At 38.3% G+C, this 24,765-nt stretch overlaps 3 protein-coding genes and 1 long non-coding RNA gene across 6 annotated transcripts in view; 3 read left to right on the plus strand and 1 right to left on the minus strand.

Annotated features, from left to right (window-relative positions):
* rnf25 (ring finger protein 25) overlaps positions 1-464 on the plus strand; it is a 5,915-nt gene extending 5,451 nt beyond the window's left edge. Inside the window, exon 10 of the mRNA XM_031318726.2 lies at positions 1-464. This exon is cut by the window's left edge and continues 457 nt beyond it. Within this exon, the coding sequence (XP_031174586.1) occupies positions 1-221 (221 nt within the window). The 3' untranslated portion in view covers positions 222-464.
* A 999-nt stretch (positions 465-1,463) lies between these two features.
* Positions 1,464-8,408, plus strand: kat8 (K(lysine) acetyltransferase 8). 2 transcript variants are annotated; one of them, XR_004896150.1, is made up of 11 exons: positions 1,464-1,907; positions 2,484-2,558; positions 2,749-2,927; positions 3,026-3,079; positions 3,311-3,475; positions 3,938-4,027; positions 4,258-4,398; positions 4,833-4,926; positions 7,335-7,485; positions 7,575-7,755; positions 8,183-8,408. XR_004896150.1 is itself a non-coding variant. In XM_031318724.2 (11 exons), the coding sequence occupies exons 1-11, from the start codon at positions 1,583-1,585 to the stop codon at positions 8,245-8,247; spliced, it is 1,494 nt and encodes a 497-aa protein (XP_031174584.1). In that variant the 5' UTR covers positions 1,466-1,582; the 3' UTR covers positions 8,248-8,408. The 2 variants fall into 2 exon arrangements, 1 of the variants encoding a protein (XP_031174584.1); XM_031318724.2 differs by having other exon boundaries at positions 1,466-1,907; positions 7,601-7,755.
* A 369-nt stretch (positions 8,409-8,777) lies between these two features.
* Positions 8,778-23,129, plus strand: LOC116063802. 2 transcript variants are annotated; one of them, XR_004896155.1, is made up of 4 exons: positions 8,778-9,193; positions 10,027-10,073; positions 18,821-19,174; positions 20,627-20,695. It is a non-coding gene; the product is annotated as an uncharacterized LOC116063802 (long non-coding RNA). The 2 variants fall into 2 exon arrangements; XR_004108372.2 differs by lacking the exon at positions 20,627-20,695 and adding an exon at positions 22,103-23,129 and having other exon boundaries at positions 8,779-9,193.
* The window catches only part of LOC116063741 (xylosyltransferase 1-like), a 41,699-nt gene continuing 35,192 nt past the window's right edge, over positions 18,259-24,765 (minus strand). Inside the window, exons 9-11 of the mRNA XM_031318672.2 lie at positions 23,216-23,411; positions 22,124-22,460; positions 18,259-19,155 (exon numbers count right to left, since the gene is read on the minus strand). Coding sequence (XP_031174532.1) covers positions 18,833-19,155; positions 22,124-22,460; positions 23,216-23,411 — 856 coding nt within the window. The 3' untranslated portion in view covers positions 18,259-18,832. The remainder of the gene's footprint in view (positions 19,156-22,123; positions 22,461-23,215; positions 23,412-24,765) is intronic.

Raw genomic sequence — 24,765 nt, forward strand, 5'->3', positions numbered from 1 at the left:
CTGCAGGTGGTCATGGTCACCGTGGAAGGAGAAGGGGTCCTCACAGATCTGTCCCAGACATTGGGGCCCCTGGGCGTTATTACTGGGACGGTCGAGCTTCAAGAAGCAGGGGAGGGCCCAATAACCTGTACAGCAGAGGAGGGGGTCCCCGCCGGGGTCACGGCAGGGGCTTCCAACACAAGGTGGTGGAGAGAGAGAGGGCTAGAGAGGAGGTGCTATGACAAAGGGCAACAGGAGGGCCAATGACCAAATGTGTGTGTGCCTCCATTATCAGTTTGCGTAGATTAAAGCCCTGCACCAGAAACAACATACAGTGTAGAATCCTTTCCTCCTGTACATTGCCGTTATTCTGGTCTCTGGTATGCACTTTTAAGCACACTGATATTAGATACAGATGGTTGTTGCTTTTTGTTGTGGTGCAATATGACTTAAAAAACTACAAATTAAATGTTCTGTGGATGTCAGTGTGTTACAGCATGTCTTTATTTCCTGATATTATTTTAAAGGTTCATTCCAGTTCAGTTACACCAACTTGCAGCTTTAAAATATTTCTTTGTTTACAATGATGCTGTAATTTGAAGCAACTGGAATTTAGCAGGAAATGTTTTGTTGGCCAGAGTGGTCCTATGGTACGTAGATGGGGCCTCTATTTCAGATATATTGTACTTACTCTGCTACATTTTTCAAAATGCTATAGTTACTGGTGACTTTGTAGATTACATTTTGAAAAACTGAGCTTATAAAATACAATGCATTGTTATACAGTACATCAAACCACCCAACACTAAATAAAATGGCTAAATCAGCTCAGTCTTTGCCAGCTGCAAAATAAAAATGTGGCTTGCATGTTAATTCATTATTAATAATAGTTAGCACTGTTTTAGTTGAACAATTGTAAATGATTATATTTTAAGATAAACGTATTAATCCTTTCTTTATTGAATGAAGTGTCTACTTATCTAATAATATATTATTATTTTATCCGATTATTTTACACTGGTATTGCTACCAGTACTCTGGTAAAGGATCTTAATCATTTTTCCTAGCTAATGGGGCCAAAAGAGACCAGCCCTTGGTCTACAGTCTGTGGTGCTAAAATGGTCAAACCCCACAGCCCAGTAAGAATTAGATTCTTACTCTGAAGAGGATCATCTTCCCCCAAGTATTGAAGGCTGGAACACTAAAAGAATGATTTTCTATCCATATTGTTGTAACCAACTGCTCTTGGGCCCTAGACCATCAGGGGGGTTAGAAGGATGTTGGGGTAAAATATAGTTTTAAATCTTTATGTCAGTTTATATCTTAACCCCTAAAGGGAATTTAAATCATCTTCAGTACAAGACGGTCAACGTTAATCACTTTATTATAATTAAGCTAAATAAGTCTTAAAACAACGTGGTAGGTCTTATGGGAGATGTAGAAGCTGGCGCAGGAAGAGAGGCGGAGCATCTTTGGTGGAACCTGAACCTAGCTACGTCCCACAAACGCCATCTTGGCAGTCAGTTGTTTAGTGGAGACCAGCCCCTCTAAAAACTGCGCAGGTTCGCAGAGGCGTGTTGTTGTTTTCAAAACGACTGAGGTTATGACTGGCGGGACTGAGTTTCACAAAAGCTACAATAATAGCAAGGACTCTGATCCTAGAATGGATGTGGACATGGACTCTAGCCATATGGAAAGTGAGCGGGGTGAATTGGACAGTAACGTTAGTATCCAGGCTGCTTGCTCTTCCAACGGCAGTGGCGGGGAAGAGGACGAGGCGGAGGCCATTGACCGTGTGAGAGAAGCCGGGGGCTCTAGTATTCATCACACCCCGGATAGAGGCGGAGTGTTCTGCAGCGGAAGGGAGCAGGAGGTCTCGGTCGAAATTGGAGAGACGTATTTATGTCAAAGAGCCGACAAGACATGGCGTGAGTGATGCCTCTGTACTGCCTGTTTCACTCCGATTTCAGTTAGCTAACGTTAGCAGGATAACGTTAGCTAACTAGTTGCGCGGACTCCCTTGTGTTTTGGGAGAAATATACACTAAACTCCATTAACATGTAGTGCAAGGTCTCATTGATGCCCTTGAAAACGTGATTGTAAGACGTAATCCAAGGATTTTTGATTTACAAAAGGCTCAGCTGGGCTTTCTAGACAATTCGGTATGGATCATAAAACCATCACAGTGCAAACAGCATGCGAACCAATTCTAAAAGTTGATATTTCACTCGCGCAAGTAGGCTAACGTTACAGTCTGGATGATTATTAGATTGCCGAATTGAATAACAGGCTCAACAAATACCAGGTCACGTTTTATCAGGCAAAATAATAAGTATGCTACCTCCTTTGCTAATAAGCAAGGAGGTATTCAAGTCGCAACTCTGAATGGAGTTTGGTGATATGTCCTATACAGAACATATAGCTAAAGCTTGCATTTTTACCTAACAGAAATTACTTTGTTGGACAAAAGTCTCATTAACTAATGGAACTTGCTCTCTTTTCAGATACAGCGGAGGTTATTCAGTCCCGATTGAACGAACAGGAGGGCAGAGAGGAGTTCTATGTTCACTATGTAGGATGTGAGTACATCACTGTTCTTGATATGCTGATAATTGCAATGAATATAAACATTTACATCGATATCATCAAAGTTGATTTAGATTGCTCCACCCTCAATTTGCTTGCTATTGATTTATTTCTTGCCCATATGCTCTCTAGCCCCTCACCTACTGCTTTACAATGATTCCTCATCTTTTTTTTGTCATGCAGTTAACAGACGCCTAGATGAGTGGGTGGGTAAAGCCCGCCTAGCACTCACCAAGACGGTGAAGGATGCAGTGAGGAAGAGCACAGAGATCGGAAGCGTTGGTGATTTGGGTGAACAGCCTGAAAGGAAGATCACTCGCAACCAGAAGCGCAAACATGATGAGATCAACCATGTACAGAAGGTAGAGACATTGGCTGTTACATAGATATTTCACGCGGTTTGTGGGGACACTCTTGTTTTAAATGGTTGACATTTATCTAATGGCGTTTTTCTTTACAGACATATGCAGAGATGGACCCAACAACAGCTGCCCTGGAGAAGGAGCATGAGGCGGTAAGGTGGAGTGTCTGTGTGTCTATTAGTTTCTCTTATTAAAAATTACTAGAAGTATAGAGCTAACATAACTACCTTATTTTGCTGCTCTTTACACTTTTCACTCCTGCTGTGCTTTTTACCTTATTTGATTAAACTGGCTTATGTTTTTAACTTCTTAAAATGTGTTACTATCATTGTGTAATGAAGAGCATTTCCCTCATTGTACCACCTCGCTTGTCTGTCCCTTAGATCACGAAAGTGAAATATGTGGATAAGATCCAGATAGGAAACTTTGAGATTGATGCCTGGTACTTCTCGCCGTTTCCAGAGGACTATGGCAAGCAGCCCAAGCTGTGGATCTGCGAGTACTGCCTTAAATACATGAAGTACGAGAAGACCTTCAGGCATCATCTGGTCAGTGCAGCTTTCCCTTCAGTTTAGGATGTAGGCATATTACTCTCTTTGTTTGAGTCTAATAATGGAGACATGACTTGTGAAATGAAATGTCTTTTAAAAGTAACAGAGTCCTCATAAATGTCCTGAATTTTTACTCACATTTATTTTGGAAGTTAACTGTGGCCTTTCTCTGTGCCTCACATCTTTTCCACATGTGAAACCCAAATCATATAAAGTTTATTACCAAAGTGAACATTAAGCCGTAATCTATGTTCATACATCCTGTGCACCCTGAACACAAGAAGTGAGACCTTTTTATTTATTTTTTTTATTTTAATAAATTATATAAATTAGAAGCATAGTATTGCTGGGATTACAAAGCATATAAAATCGTTAAATGTAAAGAAAAGAAAGAAAGAAAGAAAGAAAGAAAGAAAGAAAGAAAATAGAATTAGATCTTTTTGATTTTTGTCTCCTCAGTCCCACTGTCAGTGGAAGCAGCCTCCAGGCAAAGAAATCTACAGAAGGAGCAACATATCAGTGTATGAAGTGGATGGGCGGGACCACAAGGTGAGCACACCTGGAAAGTCTATTCCACACCTGAAGGAGTAAGCTGTTTAATGCTAAATAATATGGATTCATCGGCTTCTGGTATCTGTGTCCCAATCTGTGTTTCTAGTGGAAATAAAACCAGATGCCATTTGAGTTTAAGAAAATCAGTTAATTATGTAAGAGACATTTTTTTTTTTGTGTGTGATGTTGTTCATCGTTGTGATTCATTTGTTGGTCTTTGTTTGCAGATCTACTGTCAAAATCTTTGTCTACTAGCAAAACTATTTCTCGACCACAAGACGCTTTATTTTGACGTGGAGCCCTTTATCTTCTATATCCTCACTGAAGTCAACAAACAGGGAGCGCACATTGTCGGCTACTTCTCCAAAGTAAGACCTGTTTCTAGTGTTTTTCACTCAAGTCGATTGAAATATACTTTCCTAACTTAAATTTGGACTCACTGATGTTAGATTTCTCTTTAAAGGTAAACACAGACAGTTGTGTTCAACATGTATTCTTGAGGCCTGAGTAACATGCTACATGCATTACCTTCCTCATAAAACATTTTGTAAAGTAAATAAATAAATTTAAACCGGCATTTTTTACATCCATGTATTTCTTCATTCAATCACCTAGGGTAGTCATGGTCAAAATCTCCACAGGCACCTTCATTCCCTTTGCATGATTGCAAGTTTGTTGAGGCTGTAGTATTATCACTAAATCTTGGAATCTGTGTTTTGAATTCAGCAGAATCACACAGTAGATGTAGAGAACCTCAAACTGGAATCATTAACTTCTTAACTTTTGCCTTTTTGTTTTTCAGGAGAAAGAGTCTCCAGATGGCAATAACGTGGCATGTATTCTTACACTGCCGCCATACCAACGCAGAGGCTACGGAAAGTTCCTCATAGCTTTTAGTAAGTGAGAGACTAGGACAGTAGCTGTAATGTGTGTGTATCAGCACTACAGCTAATGATTACTTTTCACTAATGATTAAATATTGTTAGGTTTTTCTATTTCTTAAGTCTGTTAGTATAGGTTAGCTTATACACTGGCCAGAATGATAAATAATCATGACAGTTTACCAAAACCTACAATTTAATCTTTTGTTTAATGACAGCAGCCAAAAAAACGAGACAAAGAAAAACAAGTAATTTTAGTTAAATCAGTTCGTCATTTTTAAAGGTCCAATATGTAATACTTACAGCTAGCGTTTAAAATAGTTACTACAGTCCAAATATAAAATACTGGAGAGAGAGTCGTCTCCCTCGCCCCCTCCTCCCCAGACTCGGAAGTTCACTGAGGTTGCCAGGTTGAGAATACAGCATCAATGTTGCTAGATGCTAGTCTTATTAAGTTATTTAGATGCTGGCTATGTTGGCAGTCATAAAAGCCCGTGCTCACGCGGAGCTCTGTACTAGACTGACAACCACCCTATCTCGGCTTAAAATTATAGCAACAACCGCTAAAACATCACCTCGCCATCCTCTCTACCTGACTGACAGCCACACTTTTATGGCTTAAAATTACGGCAACAGCCCCTAAAAACACCACTACCTCGCCGTTCTCTCTACCCAACTGACAGTCACACTTCCTCGGCTTAAAATTATGGAAACAACTGCTAAAAACAGCGCAAACTCACAGCCTTCTCTAACACCCTTTCTTGGATTAAAATAACTCCCCGTTTATCGGCTACAGCCGCTGAACAGGCTACACGTTGTAACCAGCCGTGGCCCGCTTGCCTGGTCCTCCGGTAACGTTAGCAGTTATGGCGTGACCATTCGGGATCACTTCACTGGCTGTGTCTCAATTGTTTTGCGAGTAACTAACTCGAGTAATGTTATTCTATAAAATTCAATGTGAGTACAGGAATGTTGAAATGACTGAAAATGCCCATCCCAAGTAGCGGTGATAAGTTAGCCTGAAGCTGTTCAGGAGAAAATTAACCAAGTCTGGGTCTTTTTGGGCTCTAAGCTGTCTCCATCTTTCAAATACATCTCCAGTATTTACTCGGGGTTTGTTACGTCTCTGGTCATGCAACTGTTAAAAACATGGAAGGTTTTTTAGGTTGGGTAGAACCTATCTCCATCGTTGTTTGTTTGCTGCCTCCATGGCTGAACTACAGCTGTAGCGCGCTGGGTTTGCATTTTTACAGGTATATCTGGCAACCTGGCTGGGCTGTCAGAATGGGCAGTTGATACCAACACACAGGCCAAAACACAGACAGACATTCCGTCACGGAACGGAAATTTCAAAGGAGAAAAATACTGGCTGTAGCATTGTTGTCAGAAAAGATAGTATTTCAGCTTAGCATGTTACCTTAATATCTGATAACATATTGTGGTCATTTTTGGATTTAATACAGTAAATATATTACATACACATCAGTTGCAAATCAAGTGCTAATCTAGTGTTAGAGGTGTAAATAGTTTTATCACGATACATTATTATATTGATTCTTTGGAAAACAATACAATATTTACTGATATCACAGGTCTGCCACGATACAATTTTGATTTGATTTAATTAAGGGGCCTGCGACCGAGACGATACATAAAGCCATTTAACACAATCGGTTACATTTATATATATTTACAAAAAGCAACAAAAATATGATTTGACAATTTCCTTACTTAGCTCTTCCATACATTTAAATTAAATACAAATTACTCACTTTAATAAAAAGAAAAAATATATAAAGTTGGAATTTCAAAATAAAGGCACATCTTAAAGTTGGCGATATGTATGGCTATTTTCACTTTGTCTCAATAATCTTGGATCATTGAGGATCAATTCGATATATCGATTTAGACTAGTGTCGTTCTGATTCCTGTCATCTTCATAATTAACCGACGGCAGGAATATCAAGGTTAATGTATTTTGTCATTTTACAACACTGGGTTTCTCTTTTTTTTTTTTAAAAAAAAAGACGAAGCCCCTAGCGCTATACACACATATATACAAGTATTTAAATTAGAATCAAATACTATGAAATAAACAATATATGCACTGATACATTTTTACACATAAAATATGCATACATGTGCACTTACTGAGGTCTCTGGTTGGTTTCATTTCTCCTTTCCACTCGAAACTTCAGTTGGAATGCAGATCAAACTTTGCAATTACCCATTTCATAGTCAATCCGCTGTCTAACAAGAGTCCAGACAGACTCCATATTTAATCCAAGAACATCCACTCACATTTCTGTACAGTAATTTTAGCAAAACAATGATAGAATGTGTATTTGACTGTTGTAGATACAGAAACATACAAATGAATTAACATTTTAACAACAGATCCTCTGCTGTGTGTTTGTTTGTAGGTTATGAGCTGTCAAAGCTGGAGAGTGCAGTCGGCTCTCCAGAGAAGCCTCTGTCTGATCTGGGGAAGCTGAGCTACAGAAGTTACTGGTCCTGGGTCCTGCTGGAGATCCTGAGGGACTTTAGAGGAACGCTGTCAATCAAAGACCTCAGGTAGAGACACACAAATACACACGCTACGGTGACAAGATAGCCATCAGCAATCTTCTTATGTTTATCTGATTTTGATGCTCATATTTCAGACCCTCCTCCCTCTTTTTCTCCTCAGCCAGATGACCAGCATCACGCAGAGTGACATCATTAGCACGCTGCAGTCACTCAATATGGTGAAGTACTGGAAAGGTCAGCACGTTATCTGTGTGACACCCAAACTGGTTGAGGAGCACCTGAAGAGCGCCCAGTACAAGAAACCACCAATTACAGGTTAGTTCAGACATTTGATATTTTTTTTGCATTCTTTTGTTCCCTTATTTCTAACCTTGTTGTAACTTAAACATCAAAACCCAAATGTAAACTTATTTAGGAGTTAGAATCAGAAAAGCTTGAATGATCATAGTGTTACAATTATCAAAGTATGAGATAATGTCTCTTTTTTTTTTTGGGATGGACAGACACCACATTAAAAAAAACAATCACTGAGGCTTTTGCACTATTGTTGGCTCTCAATGCTCTTTGTTATAGCAAAATGCTGCATCTACACAATGTCACTGTATCTCGACTACAATGACTCTGAGGCTGACATGAAATGTGCTATACAAATAAAGCCTTGCCTTGGTCTGATACGACAGTGGAAGTTTCTGTAGGTTTTCTTCTTTTGCCTAACTTGTGCCATGTGTTGTCTATTTCACAGTGGACACTATGTGTTTGAAGTGGGCGCCCCCCAAAAATAAACAAGCCAAGTTGTCCAAGAAGTGAGAGGCGGAGCCATTGATGCCACATCTGTCAGTCAAGTCCACCTGTTTTTATATCATCTGTAAAGTTTCCCCTGTTCCCAACTGGCAAAAAGCTGCTGTTCTCAATGTATATAGTCATTAGTAGCATTTGTCTGTATTTTCTTAAAATATCTATACAAAAAATCCCAGTCTCCTGATTCCTTTTTTCCTGAGTAATAACTGGCTCTAAAAGTGCAACAAATCTTTTTCATTTCTTTTTTTAGGCTACAGAAAAATTTAAATCTTGAGTTTTTAAGTAAATAGCTTGCCATCAGGTCTTTGAAATATAGATAGAATCATTGGCCTTGGCCAAATAAGTGTGAACACCTACAGGGAGTTTGGCTCTGGCTTTTTGTTGCTCTCAAAGTACATGCACAGAAATATACATACACAGACATAGATAGATAGATAGATAGATAGATAGATAGATAGATAGATACCATCTTTTTACCAATATGAAGAGTTAGAGGTCTGTTAAGATAAGATTGAAACGTAATCATGTTTCTTTAATCATTTTATTCTTTTAACACATTATTAAATTGTTGAAGGCTACTTGTTGACATCTGTAGATTTTAACAACCAACGGACTACATATCTGTCCCAGCAAACATTTTGGACTCAGGTGTAACTACTAAAGGCTGCGATATGTTCAGTTGTTTCAGTCCCAACGCTCTGACACGGCATGCTGGTTGGTTGGCGGGTAAACCTAAACGGAACGGGGCCATATTGATGAGATTGCCTACACCTGGCCCTTCTGCAGTAATTCAAAATGTCTGCTGTGATGAAGGTGTGTTACACAAGTGAGGAATGAAAAGAGGTTATTTATTTTCAGTTGGTATTTCAGAGAACAAAATAATTGAGCTGGTAAACAACATATAATCCGGGATACTGCGCCTGCATTGTTGGATTTATGTGAAGTTAAGCTACAGGTGAGTTTTTTTTTTTTTTACCCAGAATCGGTAGCATTAGTACCGTATATATATTAGCTGTAGCTTTGGGCAGCTTGTTGGTACATTTTCGGGAAGTGTTGAAATGAGTGATGCTTTTTGTGGGTCTGTCTCTAAATTTAAAGAAAATAATCTCAAATCCACAGCTTGGTCTTGGTCTGCAATGGATGGAAAAAAATGAATACGTTCATAAAAAAGAATAAAACGGCAGATAAATAAAAGTAATAATGGTAGTAGGAAGAACCGTATGTTTAATTTAGTTTAGGTCCCAAAAAAATACAACTACCCGGCAATAAAGTACTTTTAACACAGACGTAGTGCTATTTAAGTCAGTCTATGGTCTGATGTAACTTGAATCATAAACATAAGGGGGCAGCAGCGCTCCGAGTCTGACCACTAATCAGTTATATTTTGAGAGCAGCAAATGTATCTTTAGAAGGCCCCATTTTAGAATAACTTGCATCCGTTTAATACTAAGATGTATGATATGTATAGTATGATTTTTGTTTTTATAGGAGTCTTAACTGACGGTGTACTTTATTCCCATAATAGAGGGTAAACTTAGCTGAAAACCTGTTTGCAGTGCAGGTAAATATACTAGATTTTGAGTTTGGCATGTATTGATTTAGTTTTTTGAACACTTTGACATCAATCTGTTAAACTTGTAAAAGCAAAGATGTACGGAAGCAGGATATTTTACATTTGAACAATATTAAAGATGACCATATCAAACCATATTTACACTAAGAGTGTATGTGATGTGCTGTGCTGTAGAGGCCTTAACAGTGAATCTCCTCATGTTTGTGCCCATATAGGAAAACCGAGGGCAGAGCAGCTGGAAGGAGACTGGAAAACCAAACAGGTGAGTCAGAAACACCTTTCCCTCCTCCTTATGTTTGTTTGCTCAGCATTGTGGTCAGAGATGTAAAAACCTTTCTAGATAAATCAACAGTAATAAGTTTTCAAACCATAACCATCATGTTCACACAGTAATAATAATCAACAATGAATTGTTTTTATATACTGTAAATGGGTTAACTAAGTTAAACTAATCCAAACATTTATGGAGGCTAATTTAATACTGAGATAAATGGTTACTAGATTTTGTTTAGTGTCGCCTAATTATGACCTAGTACAACTTCTCTTTAATACTGTATATGATAATCATTGCATAATATATCTTGAGTTAGGATTATGAAATATATAATATTAGGCCGATTAAGTTATTAGATCTAGATCTATTAATGTATTTCCTTGTGGGAATGGCCTACAGTGACATAAATATTAGTCCTGTAATATTAATGAAGAAATACTTTTATATAATTCTTGAAGTACTAAAACTCTCTACCCCTCCCAAAATAATTTTACCATTTATACAGCCATATTCATAATTATTAATAATAAGTAAACTTACTAAATAAGTAAGTAATTAATACATTGTTAACAAAAGGAAAAAGTGAAAAGATAAAATATTCATGCAACAATTCAAATGAAATTCAAAATTCTGACAAATACAAATAATTAGAAGATTCTAGAGACGCATGTTGGTGTATAGTGTGCTAAAATCCCCTTATTTAATTCTAATAAGATCTTTGTTAATTATTATTCTGATGACTAACACTACACATGTAGGCTACACTACAGTTCTATTGTAAGACCCTTGTTACCCAAAAGCTTCAAAGAACATGAACATCAGTTCCATTGTTCACTACAGGACGTGTTTTGTCGAGTTTAGCACAAATGCAAGTCTTAGTCAGTCACAGTGAACTCTGCTGCCACACAGATATTAATAATTAGCTCTGTCCCTCTGGGCGCGTGTCATCGATCAGCTGTATTGATGATTCCATCACTGCTGGCTGTGCAGATATAAAGTGTTCAATAAGGAAGGATTAGGATAAGGAATTTAACTTTTAAATGACTTCTTGCATACATGCATTTTGGGCTTACAGTTCTTCCGTTATAAGCCAAATAGTAGAAAATTCCCCAAAAAAGGTGGGTGTTAAATTTAAGATACTTTTAGTAGCAGGGAAGACATAAGTAGAGAAATACTTAAAGGCTGCTGATATTCTATATTTTTGTTATTGTCATCAAATCCCAAAAAAGACCAAGCCCAATAGTGTGTTTAACAGTGCGTCTTTCAATACTTTCCGACTGTATACTGAAGATGTATATCTTAGAAACAACATAGAAATAGTGCATGTGTCTGGGACTTTTTCCTGCAGCTTATGAATCCACACTCTAGTATTTGTAGCAGCAGGACAGTGTATGTAAATATACTTTGTGTGTGTGTGTGTGTGTGTGTGTGTGTGTGTTCACAGTAATGAGGGAACATGTCACCCAGTGCAACAGTATGGCTTATTGATGTTTTTATTTTTTTAAATTATTTATGGGCATTTTGGGCCTTTATTTTGATAGGACAGCTGAAGACTGAAAGGGGAGAGAGAGAGAGGGGGGAATGACATGCAGCAAAGGGCTGCAGGTTGGAGTCGAACCCAGACCTGCTGCGTTGAGGAGTAAACCTCTATATGTGCGCCCGCTCTACCAACTGAGCTATCTGGGCGCCCTTATTGATGGTTTTAACAACAATGGAGATCAATGGAACACAGGAAGACGATTTATCAGGCTTTGATACAGACACAATACTCGTTTAGTAGATACATTCACTGTTGGTTTTGGTTTGGTCTTTTCAGTTTTTGATGACAATGGGAAAATTATGTAATTTCACCAGAAATATCGCTAATCAAAAGGACTGAATGTAGGTTCATGCTGCTCCCAGAAAACTGTGACAGTGTTGAAGTGCTCTCTACTTATATAAAGTAAGAGAATGTCTCTCCTCAGCTCCACCCAGTTTCTGCCCTCCTTTGCTTGAATTTCGATTGTCTGGCTCAATGATTGCAGCAACTAAAAGAGAGACTTTGAAATGTCCCCTTCAAAACCATTTGATGATTTTCCAAACATCCCAGCCATATAATTATAATGATCTGAACTGGTCTAAAATAGGTTTTTTTACAACCTCTCTAGCTGCTTGCAGGTGGTAAATTGTGGAAAAAGTATTCAAAAGTAGCAATGCAATGATGTACAAATACTCATATGAATAAAAGTTCGGGATTCTCCAAGGGGCTAAGCGTCTCCTCACAACCCGAACCTCCTATGGCGCCATTTTGATGCTAATAAGCACTCACCCCCAGTTAGCATTCCATTGACTGCCATTCATTTTGACAGCGAATAACTTTACATCTGAAGCGTTTAAAGACTTTATTTGTCCATTGTTTATTTCTAAAGAAACACGACAATGTATAAAAGGCTCCATTACCTTGTATCTCACGTTATGGCTCCATAGCAGACGTTTTTTGTAAAAATAGGCTAACGATTGTGTCATAACCACGCGACTTACTGTCGCACAGTAGAGGAATTACCGTATAGTACAGGAAAAACTCACAGACAGTTTCGACTTACATTAGCTGTTTAAGTTTAATTACTAATGTTAACGAGCATTTTAGTGATCAATAATTAGCCTGTGCCTATGTTATCTCCTTACATATACCTACGCTCTCCGTCTCTGCATGATTGGGAATGATTGAGATTTCTCTTGGCACAGCTACCAGAAGACTTCCAACTTTCAGAGACGTTGCTCATGTCACATTTACGTCGTCTCTCTCAGTTGGAGGCTGCGCAGTAACGCTTGGCGCTCACCGGAAAAGTGCTTCTAATGGCCTTCACTGGTCTCCGTCCAGAGCAACGGGATCTGTTGGTCCATTCTATATACTGTCTATGGGATTCTCCAAATTCTTACCAAAGTAAAAAAAATTAATATACATAAAAAGTATAAAGTAAAAGTACTTGTTGGGCAGAATGTTATACTATTACAAATTACTTAATTATTATTACTGATACCTTAAAGCGTAAGAAGAAATCTACTGCTGTAGCCGGCTGAGGTGGAACTCATTTGAACTACTTTGTAAAGTGTATATTTTGTTTTAATTGCACCACATTATGCTTTAAACTGTTTTGAATTGAATATTGTATACGCTTTATATGTGGAATCTGCAAAGTAACAAGTACATCCAGCTGTCAAATTATTGTAGGGAAGTAAAGTACAAGAGAAGGAGCAAAGTCAAAGTTTAAAGAAGTTAAAATAGTAATTTCACGGTTTCCTCAGCAACTCAACATTTATAAAAAAAAATAATTTTATTGGGGGCCCCTGAACCCCTCTGACCCCTTAGCATTACCTGTCCATACAAGAGTGTGAAATAAACTGCACAGGCACAAAATAAAGGGAGATTGTACTTCAAAACCGCTATGGTCATTTATAAGGCATTCACAACAATTTCTTTTTGGCTTTTTTTAACATTTGAGACCGTTTTTGATGCTTTCAGAGAGGGTTTCCTAAAACAGGAGTACAGCTAAGGCACAGCACTACTCCCAGAGAGAGAGAGAGAAAGTGATAAAGAAGAGCAAGAAAATAACAAAACAAACACGCAGTAAGACAGAAATGGCACAAAAAATAGGTTGGGTTAAAAGAAACAGCATTGTAAGTGTGTGAGGCAAAAATAAAATGGGAAAAAAACAAGCCTCACAGCTGGGATTTTCCTCCAGAATCTGAAAACTTTATCAACATCTTACCATCAAAATCTCTAAAAAACAGTCACAACTTCTGTGGCACCATCATCACTGCATCCAAAGAGCTGACATATTTCCATGTCATTAACTTAAATATACATCGTCTATGAGTGTTTTACAAAATACTTATTTCGATCGACTCGTCATATGGAAAATACATACTGGACATAAAGTGGCTCTTAATATTCAAATCAACATGAGCAGAAACAGGAAATAAAATTTTTTTTTTTTCTTTTTTTTTTAACTGTCCAGGACTTTCTTTGAGACTGACATTATGCCAAAATGACTGCTGACATGTACAAATATTGAAAAAATGCCCTTATTTATAAATTAAATCATAAAAGCTGTGGGCGGCCAAAGCTGTAATTAAAAATAAAAAATGTAACTATGATAAAAGCGATTCTGACTGGCAACTATTGGTCAAAAAAATCTAAGAATTAGTGTGAAATGTAATGTCGCAAGCGGACAACCTACTAAATTTAAATGGTAAAGTTTTGGACCTGGTCAGGGTTTTAAAAAGGGGAAAAAGGGTTTGACTTGATTTCCCTTTTTGTTTGATTTACAGCAAAGAACCAAAATAGGTTTGGATCTACCTGAATACATAAATCTAATTCTGCAATAAAGTTGTTCATAAATACAGTACATCATAGTATTTTGTTAATAACTATTCATGGCTCATTTTTGTTTTTGAACCGTAGGTTTAGCAATTTAATTACATTTTTTTGCGCCAATATTCCCAGACATTTTTGTACCTAATAAATGCCCTTACAGTATTGTGACAGCTGTTTAACTTTTACATAATAACTTTAGGGTGTCTACAACAAGTACTTTTTCTGGTGACCAGTCTAGTTCTGAAATCAAACGGATAAAACATAAGCTGACTGTACCTCTTGCGTTCTGTTCAATCCCAAATCTAGTGGCAGTAAATTACTGATGCGCTCTGCAAGCTTTGGTCCTGTGCTGTATTGTTTGTACAGTTTTAATATCTCTTTCAACCCAAACATCTGGTAACATTTCAAATAAGTTATATATAATAGTCACAATCTTTTCTAAAATAAATATGACGCACTGTTCACTGTCTGTGCTTTAAGTGCTGACTGTCCCAGAACAACTGTTCATTCTGAGCTTCCCCCTCAGGCTTCGAACCCCCCACTGCTCTCCAGTTTGGGTCCCAGTAACATTGGCATATGGCAACTACACACACTGGAATAATTTATCAGAAATGGTTAAATATTAGTTTTTATAGTAATGCACAATATGACTAACTGAAGATGGGTTGCACCAGCAAAGATTAGGATTTGTAATTTGACATTACCTTGCACCATTTTGATTTTAAAATTACCATAAGATAAATGAATGATTATGTTCAACACTATTACATTCAGGAAATATGAGCAGCATTTGTGTAGGCTGAAGTTAAAAAGTAATATTTCGACATTTTGAGTGGTATTTATTTGCTTTCATGCTGCAAGTTGGATCAAATTGATAAAACTCTGTCTCATGTGCATGATTAGCTTAGCATAATGTCTGGAAGCAGGGGGAACCGGCTAGCCTGGCTCTGTCCAAAGTTGATAAAATCCTTTTACCAGAGCCTCTAAAAAACATTACCTTGTTATATTTGTAGTTTGTTTAATCTGTAAAAAGTGTCATTTGTGGTTTACAAATTTGTTTTTGTGCTGGACTGTTTTTTGGGGCTAAAATCAGTTACTTCCTTGAGTTAATTAGTGATCTTTAGAGGTGCTGTTAGACAGATTTTGTAACCTTTGGACAGCCAGGCTAGCTTTTCCCCACTGTTTCCAGTCTTTTTGCTAAGCTAACTGGCCACTGACTGTAGCTTCATATTTACAGTACAGACATGAGTGGTGTCAAGCTTAACATCTAACTCTGCATTTCTCACAATGTTGAACTATTGTTTTGAAAGGGACTGTCATTATTATTTATTATTATTAATCAATACATTTGTATTAGTCTCGTTAAAAATCATACAAGGTATAATTTGTGTGAAATGTAATCCCATCAGCTCCTTCAATTTCTGCATGATTGATCATTAGTTTACAATTCAAAACCCCATCTAGTGCAAATTGATTTAATCCAGTTATAACCTGAATTGGATTTAGTTTTTTTTTCCCATGTTAAACTGTTAGTCAACAAGTTCGACTGTTGCACTGATTTTATGCATTATTGATAATAAAAACAGCACAGTATAACCTTCATCTTCACTGGTGCAACCCAGACTTAGTATGAATATTTTATATCTTGGCACAATGTCCATCACTGAGCAGCATGGAAATCTAAAGGTGCATCTAAATGTCCTGGGTGGCCTGCCCTCTCCTCCTCACCTGCTACATCCCAACCCAACTCACAGGATGATATATGTTATGCAAGTAATGTAAAGTATGGAAGGACTATGATTATAATATACCAATACATAAACCAAGAGATTTGGCTTTTGCTCATCAACTTGTTCTGGTTATTTCTATCTGAAATAATGGAGACAAATTTACGGTTACACTTTACTTGAAGGTATCTACACAAGAGTGACATGACACTGTCATGAACGTGTCAAACATTATAAACAAGTCATAAACGTTTATGACATAACGCTTCTTTTAGTAAGTGTCATTCGGTTTCTGTCATAAGTTATGGTAAGGGTTAGGGTTCAGAGAGAAACATTTTGGGGCTCAGTGCTCAGACATATACAAGTATGCATTTCTAAGGCATACATTGTTCTCTAGCTGCTGATGGTCATTGGCTATTACATTTTTGACATCTTAAATTAAACTTAACGGACCAGTTAATACAAAATATTGTAACTGTTACTGACAGCCCAGCCTGCAAATGACCAATAAAACATCCTTAGTTCAAAATATGTAGCTGTACTTTAGCACTTACGGTCGTAAAAAAAACACAAAATAGTTAAAATGAGAGCAGATGAGGAGAGGAGGACATTTAACCACCCAAAACTGAACGACACAATCATTTACCATCAGTCCTGACAAACACTTGGAAGCCTTTAGAAACAAAGGCAGATCTTTTTTTTTTTTTCTTCAAAAACAATCTCACCCGCTGCAAATAGCATATCAAATATTAGTCACTGACTTAAAAAAAAACTCACTCCTGTGTACACTTGGACACGTCACATCAATTTCTTCAGCCAAGAGCAGATTAAGAGTGTGTAAGAAAAATGAATCTGTTCTGAGTTCCAGCATAGTAGACGCCTCAGGCGGTCTGAAGGATTCAGACATGGCACAGAAAGAAAACTACACACACCAGAATACAGAGCAGGGCAGCGTCAGAGGAGAAAACTTTCAAAAAGTTAACATGTAGTTTGTGAGTAGTGGAAAGTAACTGAGTACCTTTACTCAAGTGCAATTCTAAACTACCTTGACGACAAATATTGTACTTTGTATTTCACTCCATCTATCTGACAGCTTTTAGCTTGTTACTTTTTATAGTGATACATAAATACAGCAATTTATAAAATGATGCTTTTATAGGTTAAACAAGTAATATTAAGTAGTTAAACCTTGACCTTAGCACACCGTTTCCACCAAAAAAAAAATTATATAAATAAATAAAAAGACACTAAAAAGGGGCTATTCTACAAAATTTGTACTTTTGCTTAAACATACTTCTGTACTTTTACTTCATGTAAACGTAATGGTGTTTTTTTGTTATTGTATTACTATATTTACTAAAGTAAAGGATCTGAGTACTTACTCCACCACTTTTTACCGGTGTTTTCCAATATGCAGTACCCTTTCAGGCAAATAAAGCGACATGATTTAGGTTAGTGAAGGTCTTAATGGTTAAAAGAAACAAACACTGACTGTAGTTGGAAAGGAAATGGGAACTGTGGTCTTTGCTTTGCACGTCGCTTTAATCACCCAGCAAAAGACCAACGAAATTAAAGAAAAATAAATAAATATATTTTGCGCATATTCTTAGAAATTCTCCGCTGACACCCACCTGGCTCTGTATGAGAACATCTATAGTTGCTAATGACTTTTTTTCAGGCTCATTATCCCTGGATCACAGCTGGAATATGTCAAGAAAACAAAGTGTTTTATAAGTGTTTCAGGCCTGTTATCCCAACATTTAAGTGCTGTTGCCGTTTAATTGTGCCGTTATCTCAAGAACTCAAACATTGTACTATGGTGATTTGAATTATGGGATGCTGTATTCTTGTTATAATTTGAAGCTCTCAGAAAATTCTCAAATTACAAGAATTGATTTTGATCTTCAAGAAATACTTTTAATTCTTTCAGCAAACTATTACTCATGATCACATTTGTGGTTGAAAAAAGCCAAAGTCAAAGCATTAACTGTTGACTTTTAATTAATATTTTAAAAAGAATGCAAGCTTCTGTCTTCACTGAGTTCCCGTACAGCATCGACCAATTCAATTTTAGCTTCACGTCATTTTGTTTTTTAAAACCTTTTACGGGAAACTAAATCAGTATTTATTTTCTAGGATCAGTGTTCATTTCTAGGAAGTTGCATTTTAAATATTTCAAACTTTTGACTACAATTGTAATCTGTGGATAACAGTCTGAAATAAAAATAAATATGATCACTATAAAAGATGATTTCTCTCAGGAAATTGAGCACTAACTAAGCTGTGAGCAATAATGGCCTAAGAATGAGCAACTACGTCCGTTTTTAGCATCTGGACATGTATAACTCACTTGCATACCGTAACCCAGGGAAACACTCACAAGAGGTATAGAGTTCTTCTGACACACCGCTTCAACACACACACGCACACGCACACTTGAGAGCTTTGAGCAGCAAACTGAATAAGGACTGAAGATTTGTTTCTCAGTGTTTTGAGTTTGTTCCTCTTCTTTATGTTGCTGCCTTCAAAGTTTCATTCATCCATTTCCTTTCACTTTGATGTTGCACAAACTTTAAATAAATAAATATAAGACACAAACAGGACATCAGCCCCATCGTTTTCCTTCATTTGTTCCTCTTGTCCTCCCTCAGCCTGTCCGTCTGCTACCTGATCCGTCCGTCCTCTCTGGGCGGGGTCAGTTCAGACTTGGTGTCGGGGCTGGCAGCGCTCCAGACGGTGAGACGACAGCGCTGCATGACGGGACAGGCGCTGGGTCCCATCGAGCAGACGTCTGCGGCCGACCAGTGGCCCTCCAGCAGCCAGTCCAGCCAGCGGCGCAGCGGCACCCCCGTCAGGGCAGCGTTGGCCTCAGCCTCCTCCACGGCGCCCAGACTCACAGGCAGCCGAAGCACCGGGTTCAGGCCGTGGAAACTCTGCTCCATGTAGGAATTTCTGGCTGGGCCACCGTGCAACCGCAGGGCATCCTCTGGATCCCAGGACAAGTGGTAAGGAGGAGGTGGGAGAAGAAGAATGGTGAAAAAGGTGGCTTTGGAAAGCATATTTCCTCCACACTAGGATAACCTTAGAGTTAAACAATAATTTTGGTTTCATGTATTTTCTAGTGTCATTTGTGACCTCGGTACTCCGTATGTTATTCAGTCACATAGACTTCTTAGCGCTTACCGTAGGCGGGGAAATACAAACGTTATTTTCTTATCGGACAGTGGTTTGCATCTTCAAAGGTATTTTCGAAATCTCCCGAATGGGAAAATCTTTGCCCAGTGCAAAAAAAAGTTTTAAATGTAGTATTTTAACAGAATGTGGCAACACTGGATTGAAATGTTAAATGTTGTCATCTCAGGCAGACAGAGATCACAAAAAGCCTTTTGAATATGTGAAACGGCTGCCAGATAATAGGTAAAAAACATAACTCCCTTCAGTCAAGTCATGCAGAGTGGCAATTTTCCCAATAATGAATCCCCATCAATCTTTAATAAACCTAGAAGGTCATTTAAGAAAACGTCCTTAATGTTCTGAAGGTATTTCCAGAATCATTAAATACCCTTTTCCCATCGGGATAAAAAAAAACATTCTATCTGCTAAATGTCAAAAATGGTAACTGGGTTACTCAGTTTTATAGGTATAGTTTTGGTACATTCTATATTTTGCTTGTGTTTTTAAAAAATGAGCTTGGATTTGTCATTTACGATTTAACTTAATTATGAAATGCAGTCGTTTTTATCATCAAGCTAGTTTGAAGAGTCTTCTGGAAATATCTGTTGTAAAACAACCTGCTGGGCTTTTCAAAGATGATCAGATTAACCGTAGTAGCTAAACCTATTGTTCATTTTGTGATAAAAGCACCAAAATTGGTACATGTATAGCTCGATATATTTAGAAGAGATCTGGATATTGGGCCACTGCAGTTTAGCATTATAATGACCATAGCAGCCATTTTCCAAAATGTGGTTACTTGCGTAGAACACTTTGACGGTAGATGCTAGATCGGATCTGCTAGACGTGTGAACATCGTGACATGCCTTATTCTGCCTCCAATTGGCTTACCCTGGTGTTCTTTCCCGAACCAGTCCCCACTCCTCATGCCTAAACCTATATGTGTTATTACAATGAAAGTGATATAAATGAAAGAAAAATCCACAATGTATAATTATAACTGGATTTAACCGTAGCAATATGCAAGTACAGTTAACTTAAATAACATAGGCAATGTAACCATTTTAAGTAAATGTACTTTTGTCATTAACTATTCTATAAAAAGAGACAATCAGCTGGCGCATTCTCGCTCAGAGAAGCAGAAGCCTGTGCACTGTAGTGCAGCCTTCTTGCACCTGCAGCAATTCTTGTAGCTACAAGAGATAAGCTGGTGGCATGATTTTGATGTTTGTGGCAACGTCCAGTGGAGCTCATACATTCCTTCTGTCTTCACCCACCCCCAGTCAGATGGTGATGGCAGCACATGGTCTGGTAGCAGTGTTTTCCCCGAGATTGTTACCACCCTGGTAGACCGCATGAAAGTTCCAATAACAGTGTTGCCTCTCTCTTCCTACCTGTGTCTGTCTCCCTCTCTCTCTGGCTGTCTGTGTGTCTCTCTCTCTCCCTCTCTTGTTCGGTCTCTCTGCCTCGCTCTCCATCTCTTTCTGTCTCTCTATTTCCCTGTTTGTCTCTCTCTCTCTCTGGCTCCCTGTCTGTTTCTCGTTTCCTCCCTCCCTCTCTCGTTCCCTCCCTCCCTGTCTGTGTCGGTCTCCCCCCCTCTCGTTCCCTTCGTCTTTCTCTCTCTCCCTGTCTTCCCTGTCTATCTCCCTTCGTCTCTTTCCTTGTCTCTCTTGTTCTCGCTGTCTCTCTGCATCTCTGTCTCTCTATTTCCCTGTCTGTCTCCCTCTCTCTGTCTTCCCGTCTGTCTCATCTCCCTCCCCGTCTCTCTCTCCTTCTCCCTCTGGCTCTCTCTTCCTGTCTCGCTCTCCGTCTCTCGTTCTCTCTGGCTCCCTGTCTCTGTCTCTCATTCCCTCCCTCCCTCTTCCTCCCTCTGTCTTTGTCTCTCTCATTCTCCCTGCATCTCTGTCTCTCTATTTCCCTGTCTCACTCTCTTCCTGTCTGCCTCTTGTTCCCTCCCTGTCTGTGTGTGTCTCTCTCCCTCCCTGTCGCTCTCTCATTCCCTCTGTCTCCCGTCTCCCTCTTTGTCTTCCTGTCTGTCTCCCGTCTCCCTCTTTGTCTTCCTGTCTGTCTCCCTTTCTCCCTCTTTGTCTTCCTGTCTGTCTCTCCCTCCGTCTCTCTCTGCCTCTCTCTCCATTTCCCTGTCTGTCTCTAATTCCCTCCCTCCCCGTCTTTCTTGTTCTTTCTCCCTCCCCGTCTTTCTTGCTTTCTCTGTCTCCATGTCTGTCTCCCTCCCCGTCTTTCTTGCTCTGTCTGTCTGTCTCCCTCCCCGTCTTTCTTGCTCTGTCTGTCTGTCTGTCTGTCTGTCTTGAGGTCAAACAATTCAAACGGGAGGCTAATTTGGATAGAGGTGACCCTGGTGCATGTGTGACTGGATACTGACACTATAAATATATGTATGCATGGTGTTGACAGCTGTGACAGGAGGGCCTCTGCTGTGTGGGTGGTTTAGGTATTAGATCTGCTATTGACATACAAACTGCAGGGACCCCTTTAAAGCTCTTGAATAACATTTCAACAGGTGTTTCCATGAGTTTCTGCAGGTTGATACTGAAACGTTGTGCCATATAAGTAATATTTCACTGACTCTTTGAACAAAATAGTAGTAATGTCCTGTACTGTAGCTACTGTACGTATACTGTGATGGAAGACATCCCTAATTATGTTTGAAATGTCCAACTCCAGTTCGTTGAGTTCTGAACATTCCTGCCTAAATCTGATTTCTTGCAGTAATCTGTTTTCTTGTGTGCATGTTAACGCAGTGACGTGTTTGGAACGCTCACCTTGCTGTAAAGGCTGCTGTCGGTGGAACTCCAGCGGAGCCACGATGAAGCTGGTCTGACCCAGCGGGTTCCAGTGATGCAGCACCCTCAGCGTCCACAAGCCGGGCCTCAAGGGCAGGGTGAGCGGTGGCCGGTAGTGGGTGACCTCAGCCGAGGCGTCAACCAGGATGTCGTAAGTGGCAGCGATGACGTTGGTGGGGTCGATCCACACCACAGTAGCCGTCAGGTTGCTCTGGCTTCGGCTCCAGCGCTGCACGGCCACCGGCTCGTCCTTGGGGCCCAGCAGACCCCCCCAGTTCCTGAAGAGACGCTCCTTAGGATCCCAGTCCGCCCCAACCTGAACAACAGGAAGAGTTTCAGGATCGCCCTGTTTGCACTGACTCAGATTCTGATTGCAGGGACAGTTTAGATTGTATCTGGCAAAATCTGCTGAAAATTATTTTATAAATGGCTTCCAGTTGATTTTAGCCTTGATTTTAAGGTTTCAATCAATTTAAAGTTGTACTCATTATTTTTAAAGCTGTCTGGCTCCAGTATACATGTGGGAGCTTTTCTGCCCATACTGCTACTACTATACTACCTTTTGTCGATGACTTTATTTCCATCTAAAGAACCTTATTTTCTATTTCAGTCGTCTTAGTTTTTTCCTAATCATTTATTTTATTGCCATGTGTTCTTTTGTGAAGCACTTTGTAAAAAGGTCCTTATCACAACTGTGTGACTTCATTTTCTATCTTAATCTTACAAATGCTAATGTTTCATACCAAACAATTCATCCACTGATATTAGTATATAGAAGCTAAATTGTTTTGTATAATGCTTTCGCATTTTTTAGCCCAAAATACTTTCTCAAACCATAAGTAGCATGCAATTGTTAAACTTCTCCAAAAATCGCAAATGGGGAACAAAAGACAAATTCTGAGGTATTTGCTTTTCAACTGACTGCAATAAAGTGCAGATTTTAAATCTGTGCTTTACATGTTTATAAATAAAACACTTAAATTGAGTGAATATAAAATATGCACAGACAACATGAGCTACTGGTCGAAACAAATGTATCAAATTTCTGAACTCCGTGTGTGTCTGTCTGACCTGGATGTGCTGCAGCCTGTTGGTAGGGTTGGGGGCGCTGGCCAGGGTGAAGTGGTCTTTGGAAGTCACCCAGGTTTCCAAGCTTTCCAGCTGAGTGGAGGCTCGGTTAGTGGCCATGTGACGCACTAGGTAGCCTTGAAACTGGTCTGACAGGAAGTAGAGGTGGACCGACACTGGGTGGCTCATAGCCATGTATCTGAGAGAGATAAACACATACTACACTCAGACCATGTCTGCAATAAAGTGAATATGCATCTTTTCTTTGTGTTTTCATTTCATTTACACAAAGTTCAACATATTGCCAACATGATGGTACAACATTATACCCAGTGACGGAATGCAACAAAGCCCTTTTACTCAAGTGCAAGTTTGAGGTAATAGGTTTTATGCAGGTTAAGGTTAAATTTGATACCTTTACAATAACATAGTATGTCATAAGAAGTCAATGTATAGTAGGTAATAAAAGTCCTAAAATGTCATCGATAAGTATGTGATAAAAAGTCATAGTATATGTCATAAAAATAGTAAAAAAAAAACTTAGTAAACTAAGTCATAAAAAGTCATTAGTATGCCATTAAAAAAGTCATAAAAAGTAATAGTATAGTATGTCTTTAAAAAAGTCAAAATTGTAAAAGAAGTCATAAAAATGTTAGTATAGTATGTCATTAAAAAAGTAATACAAATTCATAGTATAGTATGTCATAAAAAAAGCCATAAAAAGTAATAGTGTATCATGTCATTTAAAAGTCATAGTATAGTTGGTCATAAAAAAAGTCATAACAAGTCATAGTATAGCATGTAATGAAAAAGTCCCAAAAGTCATACTATATATAGTAGGTCATGAAAAAGTCATAGTATAGTATGTCATAAGAAGCCATAAAAAGTGATAATGTAGCATGTAATAAAAAAGTAAAAAAGTCATAGTACAATATGTCATAAAAAGTCATACTATAGTATGTAATAAAAAGTTTTAAAAATCCTAGTATAGTATGCCATAAAAAGTCATAGTATAATATGTAAAACAAAGTGTAAAAAATTCTAGTATAGTATGCCATAAAAAGTCAAAGTATAGCATGTCATAAAAAAGTCATAGTATAGTACATCATGAAAAGTCATAGTATATTATGTCATTAAAAAGTCATAAAAAGTCATAGTATAGTATGTCATAAAAAAGTCATACTAGTATGTCATTAAAAAGTCATAGTATAGTAGGTCATAAAAAGTCATAAAAAGTCATAGTAAAGTTAGTCATAAAAAGTCATAGAATAGTATGTCATAAAAACGTCAAAACGTCCTAGCATATTATGTCATTAAAAAGTCATAGTATAGTATGTCATTTTTAAGATAATTAATTATCAAGGAATGGACAGAAACACTGGAATTATATAAAAACCTGTTTACTTGCAGGTAGAGTCAAATTCTAGCACTTACAGCAAAACACAAAAAAGCCCTCTACAGCTGCTTTTGTAATAAGAAGTGGAATATATGTACATGTAGTCATAACAAAGTCGATGTCTTTCTTTATCTCAGTTAGGGAGCGCCTGTTCTTT

Source organism: Sander lucioperca, chromosome 21 (assembly GCF_008315115.2).
Source record: "Sander lucioperca isolate FBNREF2018 chromosome 21, SLUC_FBN_1.2, whole genome shotgun sequence".
Lineage (NCBI taxonomy): Eukaryota > Metazoa > Chordata > Actinopteri > Perciformes > Percidae > Sander > Sander lucioperca.

Bases quoted from the DNA above. Each gene is read 5' to 3' on its own strand.
- kat8 (XM_031318724.2), top strand. From the start codon at position 1,583: ATGACTGGCGGGACTGAGTTTCACAAAAGCTACAATAATAGCAAGGAC. The intron at 2,928-3,025 runs GTAGAGACATTG...TTTTCTTTACAG, and splicing joins AGATCAACCATGTACAGAAG to ACATATGCAGAGATGGACCC. The intron at 3,080-3,310 runs GTAAGGTGGAGT...TCTGTCCCTTAG, and splicing joins TGGAGAAGGAGCATGAGGCG to ATCACGAAAGTGAAATATGT.